This window comes from Aptenodytes forsteri, unplaced genomic scaffold, assembly GCF_000699145.1.
Source record: "Aptenodytes forsteri isolate BGI_AS27 unplaced genomic scaffold, ASM69914v1 Scaffold120, whole genome shotgun sequence".
NCBI lineage: Eukaryota > Metazoa > Chordata > Aves > Sphenisciformes > Spheniscidae > Aptenodytes > Aptenodytes forsteri.
Window position 1 is genome coordinate 1,861,563 of NW_008795938.1, and position 22,495 is coordinate 1,884,057.

At 36.6% G+C, this 22,495-nt stretch overlaps 1 protein-coding gene across 4 annotated transcripts in view; it reads right to left on the reverse strand.

Moving 5' to 3' along the window:
* SLC1A3 (solute carrier family 1 member 3) overlaps positions 1-22,495 on the reverse strand; it is a 67,470-nt gene that overhangs the window by 30,146 nt on the left and 14,829 nt on the right. For 3 of the 4 annotated variants that reach the window (XM_009285168.1, XM_009285166.1, XM_009285165.2), the window contains exon 2: positions 18,033-18,170. The exons of the other annotated variant lie outside the window; for it this stretch is intronic. In XM_009285168.1, the coding sequence (XP_009283443.1) occupies positions 18,033-18,170 (138 nt within the window). The remainder of the gene's footprint in view (positions 1-18,032; positions 18,171-22,495) is intronic. 4 annotated transcript variants of the gene reach the window in all.

Genomic DNA, 22,495 nt, shown 5'->3' on the forward strand with positions numbered 1-22,495 from the left:
ATCCCTGGAAACATTCCAGGTCAGGTTGGATGGGGCTCTGAGCAACCTGATCTAGTTGAAGATGTCCCTGGTCATTGCAGGGGGGTTGGACTAGATGACCTTTAGAGGTCCCTTTCAACGCAAACTATTCTATGATTCTATGACTCTTCCTTTAAAATTCTTCTCTGTGTCAGGACAGTGTCAGTCAGTGAGGGCAGGGAAGAATTCCAGAAACCTCCCGAGACTGTGCTTGTTGTTGCTAAATAATTTATAGACACCAAAGTATCACACCTCCCAGTAAAATGAAATATGTAAATAACGTACACTTAGATGCTGCATTTATTGTCAGTGATATTTGCATTACGACAGGAAACCTCTTGCCAGAATATGCTCTGCTGTTCTGAAAAGTATAGTTGATTTACTTTTCGGGTTTGCAATATAATAGAATACATTTGGAGAACCAGTAGGAAAGTACATTTCCTGAAACTCACATCTGCCTGAGAAGGACCCTGCTGTGGGGCTGTTTAGATACGCATTTAACTCTTCGCATTATTCCATCTTTTGCTCACAGTATTGGAATGTGCCAAACAATATGCTTTTTGAAGGGAAACTAGGGAGTAATTTATCTTCTTTATGTGTGCTAAGCAGAGCAGGAGGGAGAGGCAAGCAGGGATTCACAGCAAGCCATAGAGCAGTGATTAGTAACAGCTGACAGTCTCAAACGAAGACTCTCTTTCTTTGGTTACCTCATTGTAATAACAGAGTACAAAGGGCTGACTGTCTTCAAGCCAAGAATCAGAGACCCAGGAACACAGAAAATAGCAGCTCACAATTTTTTTGGTAACAAAACACTGCTGCTACCTGCACAGTGCAATTCTAAAAAGACATCCTTTTGTGTCATTTGGACTAAGCTTTCCTGGAAATGGGATTCTTCTGTTGGGCATAAAGCTGCTTATTTTCTGTATCAGGACTGAAAAAATGAGCACATTTGCTTAAGAAAAAGCATAATGTAGCATAGTAAATTATTTCAGTTTAATTAGGAAAAAAGTTAATTGTGGTAGCTGATAAGTCAAAGCACATTAAGTTAGCTTGAATCTTACAGGACATGTTGTTGCAAGACTGAAATAAATATGCTAGTAGTTTTAAGACTTCTACCCTATTCCCCAAGGATGAAAATATTAATTTTCACTTATTCTGAACATATTGCCAAAAATATCTACCTTAAACATGAAATGCACCACATCCTGGCAAGATATCACTGATAAGGATACCTTTGCTTCTGGATGGTATTAAGCACATTACTTAGTGCTCCATAAAAATCCATAATGCAATTTCTTAAAATACACGTGGAAGATTTTAATCTGCTAAAACACTGGTCTGCATTTTGGCAGACTGTGCCTGGAGTCCTTCACAGACATGTTTTTGTATGTGCAGCACTTACTAAACAACATTCCACAAATGTACAGTGCTTCTGTTATCTGACTGGCTGTAAACCATGTGATGAAGCTGTAAACTATTTACTATGCTAAATCACTCTTGATCTACTTTAGCTGCTACTGAAAAAATAACATACTTGAGAATACAGATGTGAGATTAGAGGTATCCGTAAAGGAACAGTAGCTAGTAATGCAGCCTAATGTAAAAATGCATTTGCTTTTACATCCTCAGTATGTAACAGACATCTGAAGAGACACTTCTGTTGAATTGCTATAAAAATGAACATAATTCTAGTCAGAGAGGTGCAAGATTTAAAGAATGGAAAATTAAGGCTGCCTGTCTAAAAAAAGATAGAGACATACCTCTATCTGTGTGCAAAATGACATGGGATTTGGGGTATGGGATTGTACTGATCTGTAACTTGTCACAGCTCTATGCTGGAGGCGTCACCTTCTCACTCAAAATGTGATCCAGTATTGTTGGCCAGCCAGTTCTTGGCTTCTTCACTAAAACTTCCAATAATAGACTCTATTGCAGTCATAGTGTCTTTTATTTGGATGATTGTCCACTAGGATCTGTCACTACTTAAGTTAATTTTATAGAGTTCATGCAGCAGCTGTCATTTGGAAAGAAGCTTTGCCCAGTTGGATGTGACTGAACTAGGATTTTAACTAATGGTACTGTGTTACTAATGCATCTGGTAACAACCTGGCCTTTGGATTTCTGCTTGGAATTGTAATTTTAGCACAATTTTTAAAACCCTGAGATAATCTTTGCTAATTCAGTAGTATTAGGGTAATTTGGAAAAGAACGGTGTGATAGTGCCTTTAGGTGTGTTCAACAAGACTTGATTTTTTTGAGTAATCTGAAGTTACTCTAGTAACTGCCCACTCACTAAAGAATCTTGCATATTTTTTGTTGTTATAGTAGCTATTATCTATCCTTGTACCAGGTTTACTAATAATCAAAATTGCTCTTTTTTTTTTTAGAAATCTTGTCAGTGACACAACACTGATTGGTGCCTCTGTGTCCAACTTAAAAGTGATACATTTTCATTTTGCTTTCAAGCTAGCAGTTCATTAATGTGCTGCTGCTTTATCCATTGGTCTTCCAAAGAATTTATCTGAGCTGCTCACGGAGCTGTCGCTTTCCTTTTTGTCTATGTTACGCTCACCCTGCTGGTGTTTACATGTTCTTGTAATCCTTTTAGTTTATTACATTCCTTCCCATGTGCCAGGCATTTTTTCAGTTGTACTATTTTGCAATAGTATGTATGCTTCCATGGGCTGTTCTTGATGGATTCACACTTTGTTCACTGACTTTTCTCCTCTCACACCTCAAGTATAATTTTAATTTCCGCCAATTTGTAGTGCTATCTGCATTCATATGAAGCAACATAAATCACTTTGAATGGAGCTCTATGCTGCTGTTGCTATCCAGCTCCCCATACTCCCCAATGATAGAAAATTAGCTCAGTTATCTATCTACAACAGTGAAGTCAGCAATGTCAACATAACATCTTCTCAATCTGGGGAAGTTTGTCCTGAAAGACATTACCCCCAATACTGTATTGACTTTGGTGCAGGACCTAGTATAGTGGGGCCTCAGTCCCTCTGATAGTTCAGGTACAAATAGGATGCACCACTACATAGTATTATCTATCCGTGTCAAAAGGAAATGCATGGAGCTCTTTCATGTCTCTAAGTCATTATTTGCATTAGAAATTGCAGAACAGTAACTAATTTGACAATAGAGTACTTTAAATTCTCATTTTTCAAAGAATCACATTAGCTTGGATTTGATAAGAAAAATTCTGCATATAAAGTTTTACACGGCATAAAAAAATGAATCTTGTATTAATAAAGAATCTAGAAACAATCTGAGACATCATTTATCAAGTATTGCAAAGTCTATTTAAAGAGTACAGGATCTCATGCAGACATAATTTGAAAAAAATTGTATAGACATATTTAAATTTATGAACTAGCAGCCTTTTAAAACAGTACTTATAATCCATAACTTAATATCTTAATAATAAATAAGAACATCCTAATGCATAACATCATAAGCATTTTTCCATTTTTTTCATGGACCATACGAGTAAATCGTAATTTAATTACACCTTAAATCCCCCCAAATAATTTAATGGGTAACAGTCAAATCCACTTTAGGAAAAAAATACTTCCTATTTGTGAATTTAAGGTCCTCTGATAATATGCTGTATGAATACTAAGGAGTCATTACTTAAGCTGCAATTAGTCTATTACATTTTAAATTGTTGTTATAATTTGGGTTTTTTTTTCACAATTCACTAATGATGTTAAGGCTGTTCTGAGAACTCATTACAAAAGTGTGGAATTGGAGTGTCATGTGAACAGGCTTTTGTCTTCCTTCTTTTCTCTCCTTGTTTCGGTGACCTCTTGAACTTTGGGTCACTGATTCAGTTACAGCCTTGCAACATCAAAGCTGTACATTTTTTGCTTTGTCTTTCTCCACCTTACAGACTTGTAGGAGGCAATGGAAAGAAGTTAAGTCTTCCTCTGGAATACCTGACAGTAGCAATCAGTGCTTTTTAGTAATATTATTCAGCTCTTTTCCAGGATGTTACAGTGCTAAGTACGGCTGAAAAATAGGTTTTGGCTTCCACAATTCAAGTGTTACACAGTTGCCATCTGGGCATCATCTGCTTGCAGGCAGGATTGAGGATATGAATTTCTACAAGAGGTCTGAGGTACCAAAGAAATTAGCAGCTGATTTTAAACTAAACAGATGAAAGAGAAGAGGGTTTTTGTCGATCACTGTTGTTATTGGACTGTGATGTTCTGCAGAACAGAAAAGAAGCTTATTTACTTTTTAATCGACTATTAAACATTCTGTCTTGAATTTGAAAGCTTTATTTTCTCTATGGATGCGGGCCCTTTGCACAGCTTCGTTATCCTTGAGACAGATAGTAGCCAGGCTTAGTAAGCTAATGTTCTCTAACTTTGTTTTCAGGGTTTGGGGAGTTAAGACATACTGCAATTGGAAATATTGGACAAAGCTGATTTTCAGTGCAAGAATGTATTCATTAATGAAATAGCCATTCATTAGGTGAACTCTTGACCAAAACCTGTTTTTTCTCTAGCTCTGAAAAGAAACTATGTTCACTGGACAGTCTCTGATAATTATCTAAGTATTCAGATCTAAGTTAGAAGTGGGTGGTGAAATGTTGGAATAAAGTAAGTATTTAGCTTTGCATATGAGTAGAGAGAAAATAAGAGAGCTGTTTATGGAGGAGAGAATCAGCATCAGTATGTTAATTCTAGTGCAAATAGTGTACTTCTAGTACTATGCTGTACTTTTTTTTTCTTATTTACCACCTGTAAGGAGCTAGTGGTATAGTTGTCTGAGGACGAAAAGGTGTAATTATCTGAGAAAATGTTAATTCTGTTTAACTATATAATTATTACAAATTGAAGCCTAATCCTGAAAACGTGCTTAACTGAGGCATCTAAATAAATGCTTGTGTTAATATACTGAGTCCAAAAAACTCTTCACAACTTGTGATATGCTTGAAGCCCTTCAAACTCTTCAGTGAAGTAGAGAAGATGAATATTGCTTAAAGATTAATACCAGATCTGATAACTCTAACTACTCAGGAATTACAAGTCATGCTCTCCAAATACTGGAATACCCTAAAACCGAACATTTTTTCAAATAAGTGCTCCTTGTTGTGTGACTCTTGAGTTTTCAGAATATAGTCAGGATCTATTTTTGAGCTTTTCTTCACAACCAGGGGGCCAGGAATTTAATTTGCTTTGATTCTTGACTTCCAGAGGTGATGGGTCTTTAAGAATAACATTAAGTTCTGAAAGCTTCTGTTGCCATGAGAGTTGAGCACTTGACTGTTTTCTTTATTTGCATATTTCTTACTCAGTATTAGGACTGAATTGCTATTCAGTTGTGTGAAACTGTAAAGAATTTTATCTTTTCACTTTCCACATGATATGGCCCCATAAATAATGAGACTTTTTTTTGCACAAGTCTTTCTGTATCCTAGTAGCTTTTACTTCTCTTTGTAGATCAACATTGGTATATCTGGTTTTGATAGGCTCCTGCAGAGAAAAAGGTCCTTTCAAGATACTATCAATAGAAGAAATACATGGAACTTTCATATCTGGTGACCTGAGGAACCAAAATTTAAGAGCTTGCCATCCCAGATGCTTTTCTTGCTGTTTTGCCAGATATAACTGTCTTCATAATAGCAGGAATTGAAAGTTTGTGGTGTGCTCAACTGCCCTGTTTTGCTAAGTGTACAAACCTTTGTACAGGAATCTGTGTTTGTACTGATTGCACATGTCCCTCTTTCAGATGGAAATGCCATGCTTTACAATGATGAACTCTTGGCCAAGATCAGAAATGCTAAATATACAAACTGTTGACCTGAGGAACACTGAGACAGGTGACTCAAGAAAGCCCAACCTTGAGAACAAGTAGGGGCCTGTAGGAGTTTCTTTTCCCCCATTTCTGGAATTCAGATGGCATTTGCTACCTTCCAGAGACACACAGATGGGATTTTCAGTAAATTGAATTAACTTTGCTGTGGTATGTATCAGTGGCATCATTCAGTCAAACCTGGGAAGATCTCCTATAGAGAATCAAAGGAAAAAGGCCTTGTGTAAATGGGGAAAAGTCTCATCAGGGTGGCCCAAGTAAAATAGCTGAGGCAATGCATAGAAATGGCAAAGTATGCCCAGACCTAGCCAAAACTGATGCTTTCTAGAATAAGCCATCACCACAAAAACCCAGTCATTTCTGGGACTGGTGGTATGTTACAAGAGTTTTGCATCAAACTTCAGCAGTAAAACAGCACCCTGGACTCACTTGCGTGAAGAAAACCAAATCAGACTCTGTGAGCCTGAAAAAGTTCACATTGAGACTTTCCACCCAATTAAAAAAGGCTGGCAATTCTGTAAGTAGATTCTAGGTTTCAGCAAACATTTTGCTGTGTTCATGGCTGCCTCAGGTGCTCCTCTGGAGACAAAATTGCAACAAAGAAATAAGGAAAAGGTATTTTATGTTGTGCCAGCCACATCTCTGCAAAAAGTTACCAACTATGAAAAGGAACTATGACACAACTGGAAAGCAATTTCTAGCAACCAGGTAGCTCTTAAATATCTGCAGTGGTATCTTTGGAGAGACTCTTCATGCCATATACAACAGCATTGTTTATATTTTGTTGCATTCATTTCTCAAGGTCTGAACTGGAGGATATAGAATATATTCAGAAACAGCCTGGAAGAGAAAGTAAAGAAAAAATACGCACTAACAGGAGTGTCTGGATGAAAGGAATTGTAGCTGATGCAGGATCTGCTTTGTGACTCTCTAACATGCAGCTCAAATCCCAGATGTTGTTGATCCTTAGTTATATCTGTAGTCTCAACAAATCGCTAGAGATTTCTCTCCCGAGTGTTTCTGTTTTCCCCTTCTTACCCTCCATAACCAGTGAGAGCTGTGTCATGCAGCCAGATACCAGGATGAACCATTAGATGGGCAGCCTTCCTCCTCTTCCAGATAATCCAATATCTTACTGGAACCCAGAACCAAGGCTTGAGTCTTGTAGCTCTTGTGGTGCACAGTGACTTTCCTTGTTCTCCATTGTTCAGAACTCAGGTGGGGCATCCAGCAGTGCTATCAAGAGACAAGTATTCAGTATCTCTGCCTCCAGTAATGATAACGGATCTGCCTTATAGAAGTTTATAATCCAAATACATGGCTGAAGGACAGCATGTAGCAGATCCAGCAATTAATTTTGAGAATTATATGGAAATAATATATTATAGGTCAACAACTGCCCATTATCAAAACATGGAAGAAAAATCAGGGGTGAAAACAAGGGTAGAGGACCTAATGATAGCATTACAGTCTCCTGTTTCTGAAAGATGACAGCCTTCTGCGTGTGGTTTGGTCTGCAGTTGGTCCATCTGCAATGATCTGTGTAGCTGATGCATTGATTCAGAAGTACTTCGTGTCTGTCAGATTTTACAGCATTGATGAAAGGATGATACGTGTTACTTCTGCTGGTGTGCAAGTACTCCCAGTAATGTCCTGTGCAAGGACACCAGTAATGTTGGCTGGTGTCCACAAAATGCAGCCTCAGGAACTTGATTAGATTCTTCTGGTCTTCATGAGCAGTTATAGCAAAGACAAACTGACAAGGAAGCAAATATGATGGAGTTGTGCTACGTTCACATGTAGGAAATGGGGATACAGATGACGGCATTCAGGCTAGAGGTAAGAGGTGAAAGAAGTAGGAAAGTGAAAGCTGTTAAACCTTGAACAAAGCCTCTGTGTACGTAACTATCTCTGGGTGTAACTCTTCACAAGTTTTCAGGCTGGTTTTTGTCATACTTCGATATGGCTCTTACATTGTTGTTATTTGTCACTTTCCCAAGAGTGGCATAATTAAGCGCTGCCGATATTGTTGTGCATAGTTCTTTCCTTATTTCTCAACATATGGTTTCTCTTATCTCTTTTATTTTTAAGTCTAATTTCATGTCAATGAAGTGAATTTACATTTGTTGAAGGTGAGATGATTCTCAGATCATGGAAGAGTTTTTCCTTGTTTTGAACTGGCTCTCAAAAGAGCAATGTGTGTCAGAAAGCTGAAACTGTTGACAGTAGTCATTGCCTTAGAGCAATTGGTAGATGAAATCTTAACAGGTGAAAACAGAGAGACCCCTTCAATCTTATATGAAACTCTATGGAGTGCAACGATAACATAAACCTATGGGAAATTAGCCCGATGGTCGGCCAACCCATTTCTTTGTCTTCAGCTCTACCTGACATAGTCTTTCTTACTGAAAGACTATGAGAAACAGAAAAAGATAGGGTTCACTGCCCTTGCTTGCCCTCCCTGCATCTAGCCACCAGTGGGGACTCGGGCCTTCCTAAATTGCTAGTTCCCCAAATTTAATAGTCAATGATGGCAGTATCTGTGAACTTTCTAGTTTCATTTTGAAACTATTAACTTCTGGCTTGTGGCACTGTACAACACAATTTAATTGTGTGCTCTGTGAAAAAGTGCTTCCTTTTCTTTATTATAAATGCGCTCCCTAGTTATTTCATTGGACACCCCATATTTCCTTTATTATAAAAAATAATTAGGAGATATAATAGTAAATCATTACTCCGTCTAAGCCTCTACAAATGATTCATGATTTCTGTGGGCTTTTATGGTGATCTTCCACGCTTGTATCTTTCTCAAGCCAGAAAGTTGTAGTCTAATCCTTCTCTGCATTTCACTAGAACTCCATTCCACTAATAAGCCCTGCCACCTTCTCCAGACTGTTCACAGTGAGTGTGAGAACTCTTGCCTGTGTACTAATGGCCAACTGAGAGCTTGTGATTAGGTGTAGTACAGGTGTAGCATGTTCCCCTTTCCCAGGTGTATTACTTTGCACTTGGCACCATTCTAGTTCATCTGTCACATTATCACAGAGTCATTCATTATTGAAAACATTGTTCTTTACAGATTCAATCTTCAATATCCTGAATAAAATGCTTGCTCTCAGTGTCCTAATTCCCAAAATGCTGAGGAGACTTGGTTTTGCATTTTGGACATCTTGCTGTACAAAATACAAGCCCAAGTCTTTTCCATTTACAATCTAATGTAGCTAATTTTACATTTCATAATATTTTTGAGTTTTTTAATTTTCAGGTGTACTGTTTTTCTGTAACCAATTCATATTTGTTTGTATTAAAATAAAAAAATTGTTTTGAGTTGTCCCTAAGATATTTTTAGTCCTTCTGCCTTTGATTGAAATAGAAATGTTAATAAAGAGACAGTGTGGATTTACAATGGTCCATCAGTGCTTAGGCAAGATGCTTTAACTCTTATGCATTCTTCCAAATAGTTTTTGCTTTTTGTTTTGCTAGTGACTTGCCTGTCAGCAAGCAGTCTTGATGTTATGCATTTGAACTAAGATAAAGAATCAACACTAAGTCTTTGTGAATGGGAGGTTGTTACCTATTATCAACTCTGCTGGAATCCCATACAGAATGCAAACTGAATAAAAGTGTGTAACAACCTGTTATTCAATACTTTGTGAAACAACTAAAAGTAGTGGTCCACTAAGAAAACCTGTATTTTGCAATGAAATTAAAATCAACCTTTAATTAAGGGCTTCTAGCAAACTTGAATGATTTTAGAGGGTATTTTTAGTTTTGCTGTCTTTAATTATTGCAGACTTTGTTCTTGAACACCCTTGCTGTGTGCATTATTGCTTGCAGAGACTAAGACTTCAAAAACTACACTGCTACATACTTTCTGCTTTTGGATGCTGTATATCATGCTTAGGTTTTATTTTTAAGGTATAATAAAATTTTATTTTATACTGAGTGTCATTATATGCAGGAATTTCACCTCTGCTCTTACTGCATTTTAATTTTTAATGGGATCTGTGTTCACTTAGAATTGTTCTTTCAGGCTCTTGTGAAGATAGATTGCTGTGTATTTCCTATTGCAAAATTGTTTCAGAAATGGTTCAGAAGTGAGTTATATTTTCATTTTATGATCCTTTCTGTAGCTCCTTGCTTTTAGTATTTGCATAGATTAAGATACATAGTTCTTCCTGAGTAAGAGGTTCCACCCAAGCTGTGTTTATTGCACAAATATGTATGACGTTTCATTATGATTTTCTAACATCCATGCCTTGCACAATGCTTTCTGACTTCCAGTTGGGTATAGCTTGTTTCCTCCTGGAGCACTTTCTGTGCAAAAACTTGTTCAGGAAACATATTCAGGAAATTGTAGTCAAATTGATTGCCAACATACACTGAATCTGCACATAGTTCTTTTTGTGTTTTGACTTGAAAATTGATGTTTCTAGGTGTTGAATAGCTTCCAACCTACCTTTTTTTCTTATTGATTTGCCAAAATGTAGCTGCATGCTACTTAAACTCATTTTTTTTAACTTCTGAAAGCTTTTGTCCAAAATACTTTAGAATTAAATGACATAATTATTAAACTTATCCTGCCCGCATTCCCTTACAGACTGTGGAGGGGAACAGCATAAGAAGGTTCTAATTTTTTCATCTTTGAGTGCCTGTCTAAATAATGATTATTAGAGGCTATGTGCCAGACTTGATAGACATTTGTTTTATACAGTAATACAGGTAGTGAAGAGCAGGTGTTTAAAGTAATTATGTTTATAAAGTTTCATGTTTGTATATTTTTAGCTGCTGTTGGCCTGAATCTACCATACAGATGCTAGCTTGAGATGAAATTGTTACAGAACATGGATCAACACTAGTAATATTTCTTCAGTTGTTTCTTTATCCCTACAGGAAATCTGTATACAAGATGACTGGATCTTTACAAACTTAGTAACTTGCATGCCCACATTTTTATCCAGTCTTGGTTTTGGAGACTTACAAATCAAAGCATGAATTTTCCTTTATTTGTGGAAAAAAGTATTTGGATGTTCAAATTAAATAGCACTGTTGTCCAGTTATGCAAATTGCATATGTAAATACCTATATAAATGCATAAACTGACGTGTGCATGAAATGTACAAGTACATAAAATCAAAGCTGCCATGCAATTCAGCGTTTACAACGTTGACATGCTTATACAATATTGGATGGGGGAGAAAGAGGGAAGAGTTACCTGAAAAAGAAGGTAAGTTACTTTTTTAATAACATTTTCTGTATTAAAAGAAAGGCATAAGTAAAAAAATAACATGCTCCTAGGATGTTCGTGGATTGGTTACTCATAGCAGGCTTACTACCGTAGGAGGTATCTACAGGATTCATCTGTAGAAAGCTTCCAATACACATAATGCAGGCGGCTCAAATACACTGGCAATCCAAAAGGTGCCTCACTCATAGAGAATCTGTCAGTTCTCTTCTTTTGCCTGTAACTAGAGTCAACTGACATCAGTATAAAACTTTTCATTGATTTGATGGGTTTTGATTACTTTGACTCCTAAAATAATTTCTTTAGGACATGCAAAAATCAGGGAATTTTTGGAAAATCAGAAAATTTCCAATTTTTATGATTTGGAAAATGGGTTCATTGCTCTGGTGACCAGCTAAATTGAGCAAACACTGCCTAATTGTTTCTCACTTTTCATACATGAACTATACGAACTTAATCAGGAATGCTATATTTCTTAAACTGAAACACAGAAGAGTAAAACTGACCTTTGTTAATATTTTTGGCTTCCAGCTTTACTGTGAGTACACAAGATGTTGCACAGGCACTGGTTATAGGTCTGTTCTGCCAGAATGAATTAAAGGGAATTACTGCTAGGCCCCTCCTTTTTCTTCCTGGGAGAAGGATAATGCTGGCTCCACAGCATTTGTTCCCCTCTCTGGAATCCTGCTGAATGAGAAACTTTCCATCTGTTGAAATTACCATAAACATTTGTGGCTGATATGAGACAGCACCTGCGACCTTGTAGTAAGTGATAGCCTTTTTTCCACAGTAGGCTTGTCAGCGAGTAGACAGGAGAACACTGGAACTACATAGAGTTCATGCAGTATGGCTCCTGCTTCCACAAACCTAGACACAGGATGGATTCTCAGCCTCTTTTTTGAAGAGGTATTGCACAGGTCTCTTTATGAGACCTTCCTATTGTGTGCTCTGATGTGAGGGGTTAGGATGAACAAATTCAAAATTCTGGCCCTTTATGTTTACTGCTATTAATTTAATATGTTAATTAGGGACATTACAATTGTCAAAATGAAAAATGCTGATAATTTACTAGAGGATAGGTGTTTTGATAAGATTTAGTAGCATTTGCATCCAGTTACACTTGATGGGTCATCTACTGCCTCATTCCAAATATTGGAAAGGCAAATATAAAACTTAATTTCTTGAATTTAATAACATGAGACTGTATGATTTTCTAGAATTATGTCTTTACAGAAGACTGGGTACAGCTGCTACCTGGATGTGAGAGACCGTGCCATTATATCACAGTTCCCTGTCATACAACATAGTTTAGGTCCATCACACCATATGCTAACTTCAGGAGAATTTTTTTTTTTTTACTTCATGGCTAACACATTCCTGTTAAACAGTTGTGTCCATTTATGCATATCTGATTATTGGTGATATCATCATAGCTAGCTGCAAGCAGTCACTAGGTAGCTTTGGGTGTAGTCTCTCTACAGCAACTGTCTCAGTGATGGCCTTATATACCATTCTTGCTGTAATTATTTGCTTAAGTTTATTTCCATCTCTACAGTGAGATAACTAAAATAGCTATATACTTTGCATCTGCTGAGCTGTGACAACTTAATCTACATGTCCATTAAAATTTCCATCATATATAGTCATCTTCTTTTCTGCCTAGTAGCTACAAAAAAACTTCACCAGCACTACATCTGAAAGGAGAAAGAAAGCAAAGATACAAAAAGGGAACAAGATTTGCCTAAGGTTATACAACATGTCACAGCATTAATCTTCCACATTTTACATCCATAAGTTGCTTTGGGCAAAACTTGGCTTTTCAGCAGTTGAATCTGTTCATATCCAGATGCTGCGTTTTTCCTGACTGACGTAAGGGGTGGCTTGGAGACTATTTCAAGTTCAGTTGTTTCTTTGAATATTATCCTTGTTTCATTATAGGTCATTTCAAGCAACTGCATCTGCAACTTGGCTGTTAATTGTGATCTCTACTTGTGTTTTGTTTTATTACTTGAGTCATTTTGTGTGCCTTTGTTTTTATCTCAATGAGGAGACAGACCATGTTCCTTACTACTTGTTTTTAACATTGTCACCATTCATTGCACTCCTTTGATAGCTGAAATCAAAAGCATCATATGTACATCCAAGATTAGTTATGAGGCACCCACACATGGAAATTCCAGCTTTCTGCACTTTGTCAACACTTTCTATAGATTTTGTAGTGGTAAATACTATGAACATGTTGAAAAAGTGGGGACAAAAACTTGTGTCTCTGAGTCTGCCCAAAGGAAAGTCACTTGTGTCTCCTGCAGTTGTCAGTGTTGTAGTTGGTTATTCAAAGGCTGCACCAGAGGCAGGGAAGTTTCTGTATCTTCCAGACTCCATGAAAGACAGTCATGTCATTATTGGAATTTGAAAGGGGAGTGAATATAAACAAAGGCTTGCTACAAACTACATACTAAGACGTTTTTCTTCTTTGAGGTAAACCTTCCATACTCTGTCTTCTAAACTGTTTTGCTATACAGCCTTCTTTTGTGTAAGAAGATTCACAGTCTTTGTGTTTGTGCAGAATCTTGCACAGAAAACCCTGGTCTGTGATTAAGACTCATTTGTACCATATTAGTGTTATTCCCATTAACAGTTTAGACAAGTATTATCATCTAATGCACAGTGCATTGTACTGGTATTCATGATTGGGATCTTTCCTTGATTCTATTATTGCTGACCTGCTGTATAATCTTGGGCAAGCCAGTGGACCTCGCTGTTTCACTGTTTCTACATTCCCTTTCTCTTTCCCCAGCTTGATTTATGTTAGTAAATAAACTATTTTCTTACTGTTTCTGCAATGTGCGGCAAAAATTAGTCTAAGATCTTGACTGGGCTTTTTATGCTTTGCTATACTTTACCAGACAAAGATATTTGAAAAAAGTGCACAGAATTTAATCCTAGCTTACTTGCATTTAAAAGTAGTGGTCCCTGTACAACTAAATTCCAAGCTTCCAAAATTTTGGGGAAGGAGAAGCAGCCTGTCTATTAAACTGAGCTATGACCAGAATTGTGCAAAATATTTGCAAATAACCCTCATAAAATTTCTCTAGCTTTAATATTTGTCACAAATGTTATGCTCCAACTACGCTTTTTATAAAGATTGGTCATGAATCATTTTTGTGAATGTGATTTCAGGAAATACATAGTTTGGTTAAGAAAAGGTACCTTGTCCTGATGCCCTTATATTCAGTGAATAACTGAAACACACAGGTAAAACTTGTGGGCCAGTTTTAAGGGCTGGAATTTCAACTTCGTTATGATCTTGCTGTAACAGCTTAAAAAATGTTAATGCATAGTGCACTTAATGCTGGTGCAAATCTTGCAGTGTTTGCCTATTTTCTGACGAGTTTAATTGTTACCATATGTGTATGTATTTATTTTACATACCTTTTAGGGACAATGCCTATTTTAAAATAATTATATCAAGCAATTTGTTTATGTCAAACACTTCAAGTTATAATGAAATAAGAAGGTATAAAATATTTTGAACTCCTATAACTGCAGCAAATTCAAAACAGAAATGGAGCAAAATTGTCAGCCCTGTGTTTGTATAAGAATTCAGTCCAGATTTGGCCATAAAATAATCCAAATGGGAATTTCATCTACTTCTTTGGTTATTTATGCTACCTCCCATATACTGTGCTTTAATTTTGCCTTTGACTTTGTAAGAGATACTGATTGGGAATGCTGACTTAGGAGTTCTCCCATTTGAAAGACTGTAGAGAGTAAAGACCAGCATAGAGTATGCAGTTGGATTTGTGTCTAAACCACAAAAGATGAAGAATACAGATATTCGTATAATCATATTTTCCTATAAACAGTAAAAGATGGTGAAAGGTATGCAAGTAACCTCTATTTTCTCCCAAGCAGATGTTAGTACATGCCTGGTAACATACACATCAGAAGATAGAATCTCATGGAGAAAACTGCGTATCTGCTTGAGCCACGTGCAATAATGGTAAGTCATAAGGCAAACGTGAGTAAAAACCTCTGAATGTGATTCTGCATTGTTTCTTTCATGAAAGTACCAAACCAGGATATAGATAAATGTGACTGGGTTGACTTCACCTTTTATAGTTTATTTTCCCAAGAGTCTGTGAATAACCATCAGAACTATTTACCTGTATAGCAGAAGTCTTCAGTTTCTCAATTTATCTTTCACTTACGTAACAGCCCATAGCTTCTGTAATTATTACTTTTTTTTTATTGTTCTAATTTCTTTGACATTCACAAAATTTGCAGAGGAATGTGATCATCCTCAGCCTATTTCTAATACCTCAGAGGCCATATGTTCTGATATTGTCATAACCAGTTATATTGAGCGCACTTACATAAATACAAAAGGAAACCCAGAACATCATATCTGGGAGACAGTGTCATGCCTGCAAACAGCAAAAATATTTATTCAGATAATTTACAATTGGAAGAAGCAATTGTATTATCAGCGTGCAAGACCCTGGAGGAATCTTTCTGAGGTTAGTTAAGAGGCATCTGCTTTGCTTTGCTAAACAAAATACAGGAAATAAGAGATTTGGCTCATGGATGCCAAGAGTGGTTTTAAGACTGACTTGAGAAGCATAAGACTTTTATCCAATGAATTATCCTATAATGTGTAAAAAGAGGAAACCAATAGTGTCTATAAAATTGCACAGTAGTATACCTGTAATGGTTATAGTTCATTATTATTTAGATATTCAATAATACCTGTATATTTACTTGAGTATGAGAGTTCTGCAGCAAATGTAAGAGCATCTTTTTTTAAAAAAAACAATTTGTACACTAAATGAAGTATTGTTCAGTGTAGAAAACAGTTTTTCCACAGTTTTTAGCAATAAACGGGGAAATTTCTTTTAATCCCATGAAAAAAAGACACAGTCCTGTTGTAAGTAATGATTTTTTTAAAAGAATGAAATCTGTCATTTGTGAATTGCATTGAGTTTTCTCTGATTGTTCCCTGCCTGACTAAAGAAGTTTAAAATGTTGTTATTTACCTTGAAGATTACCATCTCTACTTCAAAGGGAAACTCTAAGAATAATCCACTTAATATTGCAAGGCACTTGTATGATAATAAGACAAATCTTACAGATAGATAAGATTTCTCTTTGCCAAAAGCCTTTATATAATAAAGGAAATTATTGTTATGAAAAAAGGGCATAAAAAAGGATAAAGGGCTCCAAAAAATCTAAAAGAAAAAAAAAATATATCAAAAAGAAGGGTATTGTTTCAATCCAGAGATGGAAGATTCTTTTCAGAATAGAATTAGTTGGAAACTCATTGTTGTGGTATTCCACAAAATCTCTACTGAGAGCTGGTGATACATAGCAAATGAGCCTGTTTTATCACAAGGCCAGCTCCTTGTGACACCTGTGACTCTCTGAGGCTGATCTTTACCTGAACAAAGTGTTTCTACTTAGAATTTTGAAAGTGAATTCAAATCCTTGTATAGGATGATCTACCTAATTTCCTGTTTTACCTTGAGCTCTCTCAGAGAACCAATATGGATGGAGAGTTACAAGGAACTGAGTAGGTAATTTCTCCTGCAATAACTCATCCTACAAAATGGAGCAGCAGTGCCAGTCTCAGCTGACACTGAAGAAGGGTAAATGTCTCTCCTTTTCTACTTTTAATGGTTTTTCTATCAGTGTCCAGCCAACCTGGAGAGTTCTGCAGGTGAAAGGGACAAGAAGACAGCAAAGAGATATGACATGTAACAGAATTATGCACTGGTTGGGAATAAAACCTGCCATTGTTTCCCCTACAAGATTTATATATTTCTCTCTCGTTTCAGTGTACATTAAGCTTTCAGTATCCATATAATACGTGTGTATAGAAACAAGCTTTACTTTCTCCTTGAAATATGTGAAGGCAAATGATTTTGTAACTGTGAATACCCTAGTTTTCTGCTGTGGTATTAACAGCTTATATACACACATACTATCTTTGTTATCTGTGAAGATGGGGTCTATGCTCATTTGCATTTGTAAGGGGAGATCTTAATATTAAAATATTTGAAAATCAATGAAATAGAGAACAGCTTATTGTCTCTCGATCCTCTGACAATTAAGGTAGTGTATTAGGTGTTTAGATCCTAGGACTTCCAAATGGGAGGTTTTGATTAAGTTCTCCAAGCTGTATTACTGATTTGCTGGTAGACCAGAGTCCATGCTTTCTTTTCTTCAGATAATTAATAGGGTAAATACATCACAGATACATCCTGAACTTTCATGAAAAATCTGAGAGCTCTTCCATGAAACTTAGGTGGAATGACAAGGCATAAATCATCAAAAGAAATTAATTATTACATCTCTAGCTCAAGGAACAACTTAGTAAAGAGGACTTGAAGCTTAATAAAGTTGCTGACCAGAAGACAGGAAACCAGAACAGATGGAATGAAGTTTCTTCCAAACTATCCAATTTATCCCATGTATCACCTATTTTTTTCTAATCTGTTGCTAAAAGATTAGGAGGTAGACAGATGTTTTACAGATCTGGGTTTGCAGGCATGGATTATTGCCCACAATCAATAGTTTAAACTTCCTTGGGTCTTAGAACTATTTTTCTGAGATACATTATCTTTGATAACAATAGGACATTGTGGAGGAAATACCTGTTCAGAAAGTAAGAGGAGAAAGTGGAGTACAGAGTCAGCTTCATAGCAGCTACATATAGTAACTTGTACAGTTAGATTGTCTTGGAATTGGGAAAAGCACCTTCTGGTTTCTTTCTATAGTAATTCAAACCTTTTGTCACATTGTCTCTAACAGCAGTAGTAAAGGTATCACTTTCTGCAGGTTATAATGCTTCTAGGTCATGGAATGTTCATTTTTTATGATTTGGTGTGTGCATCTTTATCAAATTATTTAAAAGAACAAAAAAACTTTTTTTTTTTACCTGTGACTAAACTGGATACAATTAGTGGCAGGACCAGCATTTGCAGCATTCTCATGAGTAGTTCTCCTGGAAATGAAAAGTACTTTACTTCCCGATAGCTCATCTTGTATGATCGGAGAGAAAATCCAAGGATTACACCTGAAGAGAGGGAAAAAATATCATGACTTACTCTTCTAAAGTAGTAGTAACATCTAAACATGAATATCTGTATAGTATTTATTTGACGTATCTGATTGTAACATGCAGTTTTTATTATGCCCCCGATTGCACTCCTGATTTGCTCTCTCAAATATCAACTACTATTATGAGTAGTCCTACTGATGCCATTAAATTATTTTTCACTGTAACAGATTCAGAAGGTTATTCGTGCTGCTGGTTTTTGAAATCTGGATTAATCTAAAAGGTACATCTTGAGCATAAATGAAAAGGAAACAGGCCCTGCTACTGCAGCCAAGTGCTTTGACTTCTGGGATTTTGAGCGTAATCATATATGCAATGCATATACATACTAGCTACCAACCTTCAGAAGTCTTGTCCATGCCTGTTTACTCTGTGAGGCCTGATCCTGTAGATTTGCTTCAGACTGGATGAGATAACCAGGACAGATGTATTTGAGAATCCCCTTGTGCGTAAGGTCTTTACACAGCAAAACAGCATCAGGAAGTAAATAGCTTTACACAGACCTACCTTCAGAAACACAGGCACTTGTGAAGAAGCAGCTAATCGGGGTTGGAAGGTCTTAGTGGATGATTAAGTGGTAGGTTTCAATGCCTGAGGGAGTGGGGTAAGGGAGGGCCTGGATCCATTTATCTTGCTGGGAACAGATAAATAGTGCTTGAGATACATTTACAAATGGAAGCCATAGATGGGCTGATGTAGCAACCTAAACTTCTCAGCTAGAACTTCATAGATTTTGTCCTGTACTTGGCACCAACTGCTTTAGTTGCTTATTTGGTTAATTATTTGGTTAATTGACACAACTAGTTACAATTTACTGAATGTTAAATGGTTTGGTACCTATCTGATGTAGGTTTTCTATATCCAATCAGGATCTGGAACACTCCTTAACCATACGCATGGTGAAACTCAGCTATGCCTCCTCCCCATTCCTGACTCCATGTTCTTCCCCACTGTCTAGTACTGGCATTTGTGCTAATTGTGGCTGTATAGAAAGTTGGATCAGAGAATTGATCCTGCTGCAAAGAGAATTTATTTTACTGGGTTAATTTTCAGCCAGGTCAATTCCTTGAGGTAATTTGTTTGTATGGCTGCACAAGTGTCGGTACCTTCACAAGGGAGTAGGTAGAAATGTGCCTTGGAGAAGAGTGGGACTGCCCTTTTTGGCATATAGGCAGACTTAGGTTTCCTAAAACTTTTCATGAAACTGCTTCCTCAGTGATGTTAGGCAGCAGAGTATTCAAGCTCACTTCTAGATTGTGTTAGAACTTGGGTACATCCTGAAAATGCCATAACATTGAACACTTCTGGAAACTGCTAGTTCCAATTCTTAACCACTTTGTGGTTTTGGGGTTTTTTTAATCAGATTTTAGATTGGTACATCCATACAGCAGATAATATCTTCATGCCAAATTTTACTAGCTAAAATAGGCTGTTATGCCTCCTACACTAGCTTATTGCCATCTGCTGATGTAAGGAAACAGCTATAACTCTCATGTTAGTGACCCCTGTCTGTCTGATCATGCTGTTAGGGACTTCATCAGGTTGGTTAAGTTAGAGGAGTCCAGAAATGTCTTGTGTAGGTCAGAAAATCTCAGTGTTACAGGATGGCAAAAAAGTGATTAGAGCACAATTGGAACCAAGCATGGAGTTCACGCTATGGAAGAGAGCGGTGGGACTAGAAGGCATTTGTTTTAGTCTATTCATGTTCTATAGACTCAGGTAGTCAAAGTGCATTTTGCATAAATTATTTTTTTAGGTAAAAGTAGATCATAAACTGCATAGAGGAAGAGCCTCTGAATTATTCTTGATTAAAAGACCTGCTTTAGAGTTTCCCTTCTTTTCAATAAGGTTTTAAATTCCACTGCAGTGTTACTGATTATTTTCTTTTTATATGGGAAACACATTTCTCAGATATAAAGAATCCATCTGGACCCTTTGTTTCTGCACTTAATGAGCACTACATTTTGACAACTGGATAACAAGCAAATAGAGCTAGACCAGTTTCTTACTTAGGCCACAGTCCTGCAATTAGTTCCACATGAATTAATCTCTGCACTAGTACAAAGCCTCACTGAAGTTAGTAAGGGTTTCTGGGGCTGCTATAAGAACTAGTCCTTATGCTATACTATAAAGGCTTGATTATCTGGTCCACTACTGTCCAAGCAGTACAAAGTGGCCTGAGAGAGAATCAGGGCCTGAGTAGATGGCTGTTTGAATGAATACTATTGGTAGTGAGAGTAAGTTTCTGAAGCTCCATGTAAACCTGTTGAGCCAAAAATCACTGGTTTTTTTGGTCCTAAAGTGCTCTGTGCATAATTACAGGGTTGCCCAGCACTGCAATTTACAAAAATAATTTCTGCAATGTGGAAAAAATGTGCCCTGGTAGCATATTCTGGTGAACTGGGTCAACACCTGATAGTTACTAATTCTTCAGCCTTAATCTTAGCACTCCTATTAATTTATATGCAGTCATGCCTAAGCTGTAAGAACCTTTCTCTGACTCAGTTTCCCTGCTTGTAAAATAGGTATAGTAGTAGTTGCTTCACAGATGTTTCTGACAATTGTGTTAACATAGTGATCTTAGCAGTGCAAGAAGGAATTTAAGAAATTATTTCCTCATTGTAGTCTGTGGTAATGAAAACAGAACAGCATGATTTCACCAGTCTCTCTTGATTTTAGAATACATGGAGATGAAACTTTATTTTCTGTTCTGAGTTTAAATACCTAGATACTGGGTATTACATCCTGTCTGACAAAGTTTTATTAACAAAAATTATGAACTTGAAAGAGAAAAGTCAAACTTGGCAAGGTAGCTTTCACTTCTTTGAATTCACTTCTCAGAACCAACATTCACAGGTTTTAAATAGTGAGATAACAGCATACAATGATGATTTAAAGATAGACACAATGACAAAGTATCAAAATAAAATCGGGAAGTAAGACCTGGTAGGAGGTACTAAACCTTTGGAAGATGTGCAGTATTTCAACAACCATCCACATCTGTGTGTGTGGTAAGAGTTGTAGTGCTTAGTACCCTCCATGATCAAGCCTGAGAAGATTAAATACTGGAGCTGGCCTTTCTCAGAAAAAGTTTCAACTTTCTGATTAATTCTGAAAATTGTAATGAAACAAAGCCTTGTGTGAAACAAGCTCCCACAACCTGTTGTGCAGGTTTCTGTCTACCCTTTGTAACAGAAAAGAACAACTAATCAACGCTATCAGAGCCTGACTTCTCAAACGGTAAATGGTGTACCATTTCTGCACTGCAGGGAAGAGTAGATTTCTCGACAGAATTTGTTAGGCTTTTTCTGGACAAAAATCAGTAGTGCTTGTTTAAGTTAAGGAGCTGAATTCTATACATGTGTATAGTTCTATAACAGAACCATATTGCTGAATAAGTTATACAGTTCATAATGAAGAAGCAAATCAGAGTTACAAAAAGATTTTTGAGGTGTTCTTCTCAGTGATATAGTCGAATTTATGGAAAACTTGATTTGAAGATAATCCTGATGACAATCAGAACAATCCTTGAACTAAACCATTTTATTGCATTTTTATACAAATGTAGATGTTCAAAATAAAATTCAATCTGTATGAATACAGTGAAGAGAGGATTTAAAACCTGAAAGGAGCAGAAGGTGAAAATAATCCTGACAGTGATGGGAATGGGATGGAAATGGCAAAAATGGCAGATATGATTTGGGACTGCTTATTCCTAAGATGGGAAGACATTGATGAATGACCTAAAGTTTTCACTTCTAGGCTGCAGTACTAGAAAGGAAATAATAAAGTCTTCATGTCAGGCTTTAAAAACTATGGGTATACCTGTAATTGCTAAGAAACAGACAACCTTCTATAGAAAATTTCTTAAATGGATTAACATAAAAGTGTGATGAAGTGAGCGTTAAAATCAGGGTCTGAAGTAGCAAGACAAAAGTTAATACTTTTGTAATACTCAGTTTTTTAGAAACAGATTCGTTATGGAGATGATTCTTCTTTTTTGTTTGGTTGTTTTTTTAAAAAAAATTGTTGTAGTAATCTACCAGAGTATCATCAACTTATATATAATTGAATTTGAAAATGAACTTTAAAATCATAGAATCATAGAATCATTGAGGTTGGAAAAGACCTCTAAGATCATCGAGTCCAACTGTCAACCCAACACCAGCATGCCCACTAAACCATGTCCCTAAGCACCTCATCTACACGTCTTTTAAATACCTCCAGGGATGGGGACTCAACCACTTCCCTGGGCAGCCTCTTCCAATGTTTAACCACTCTTT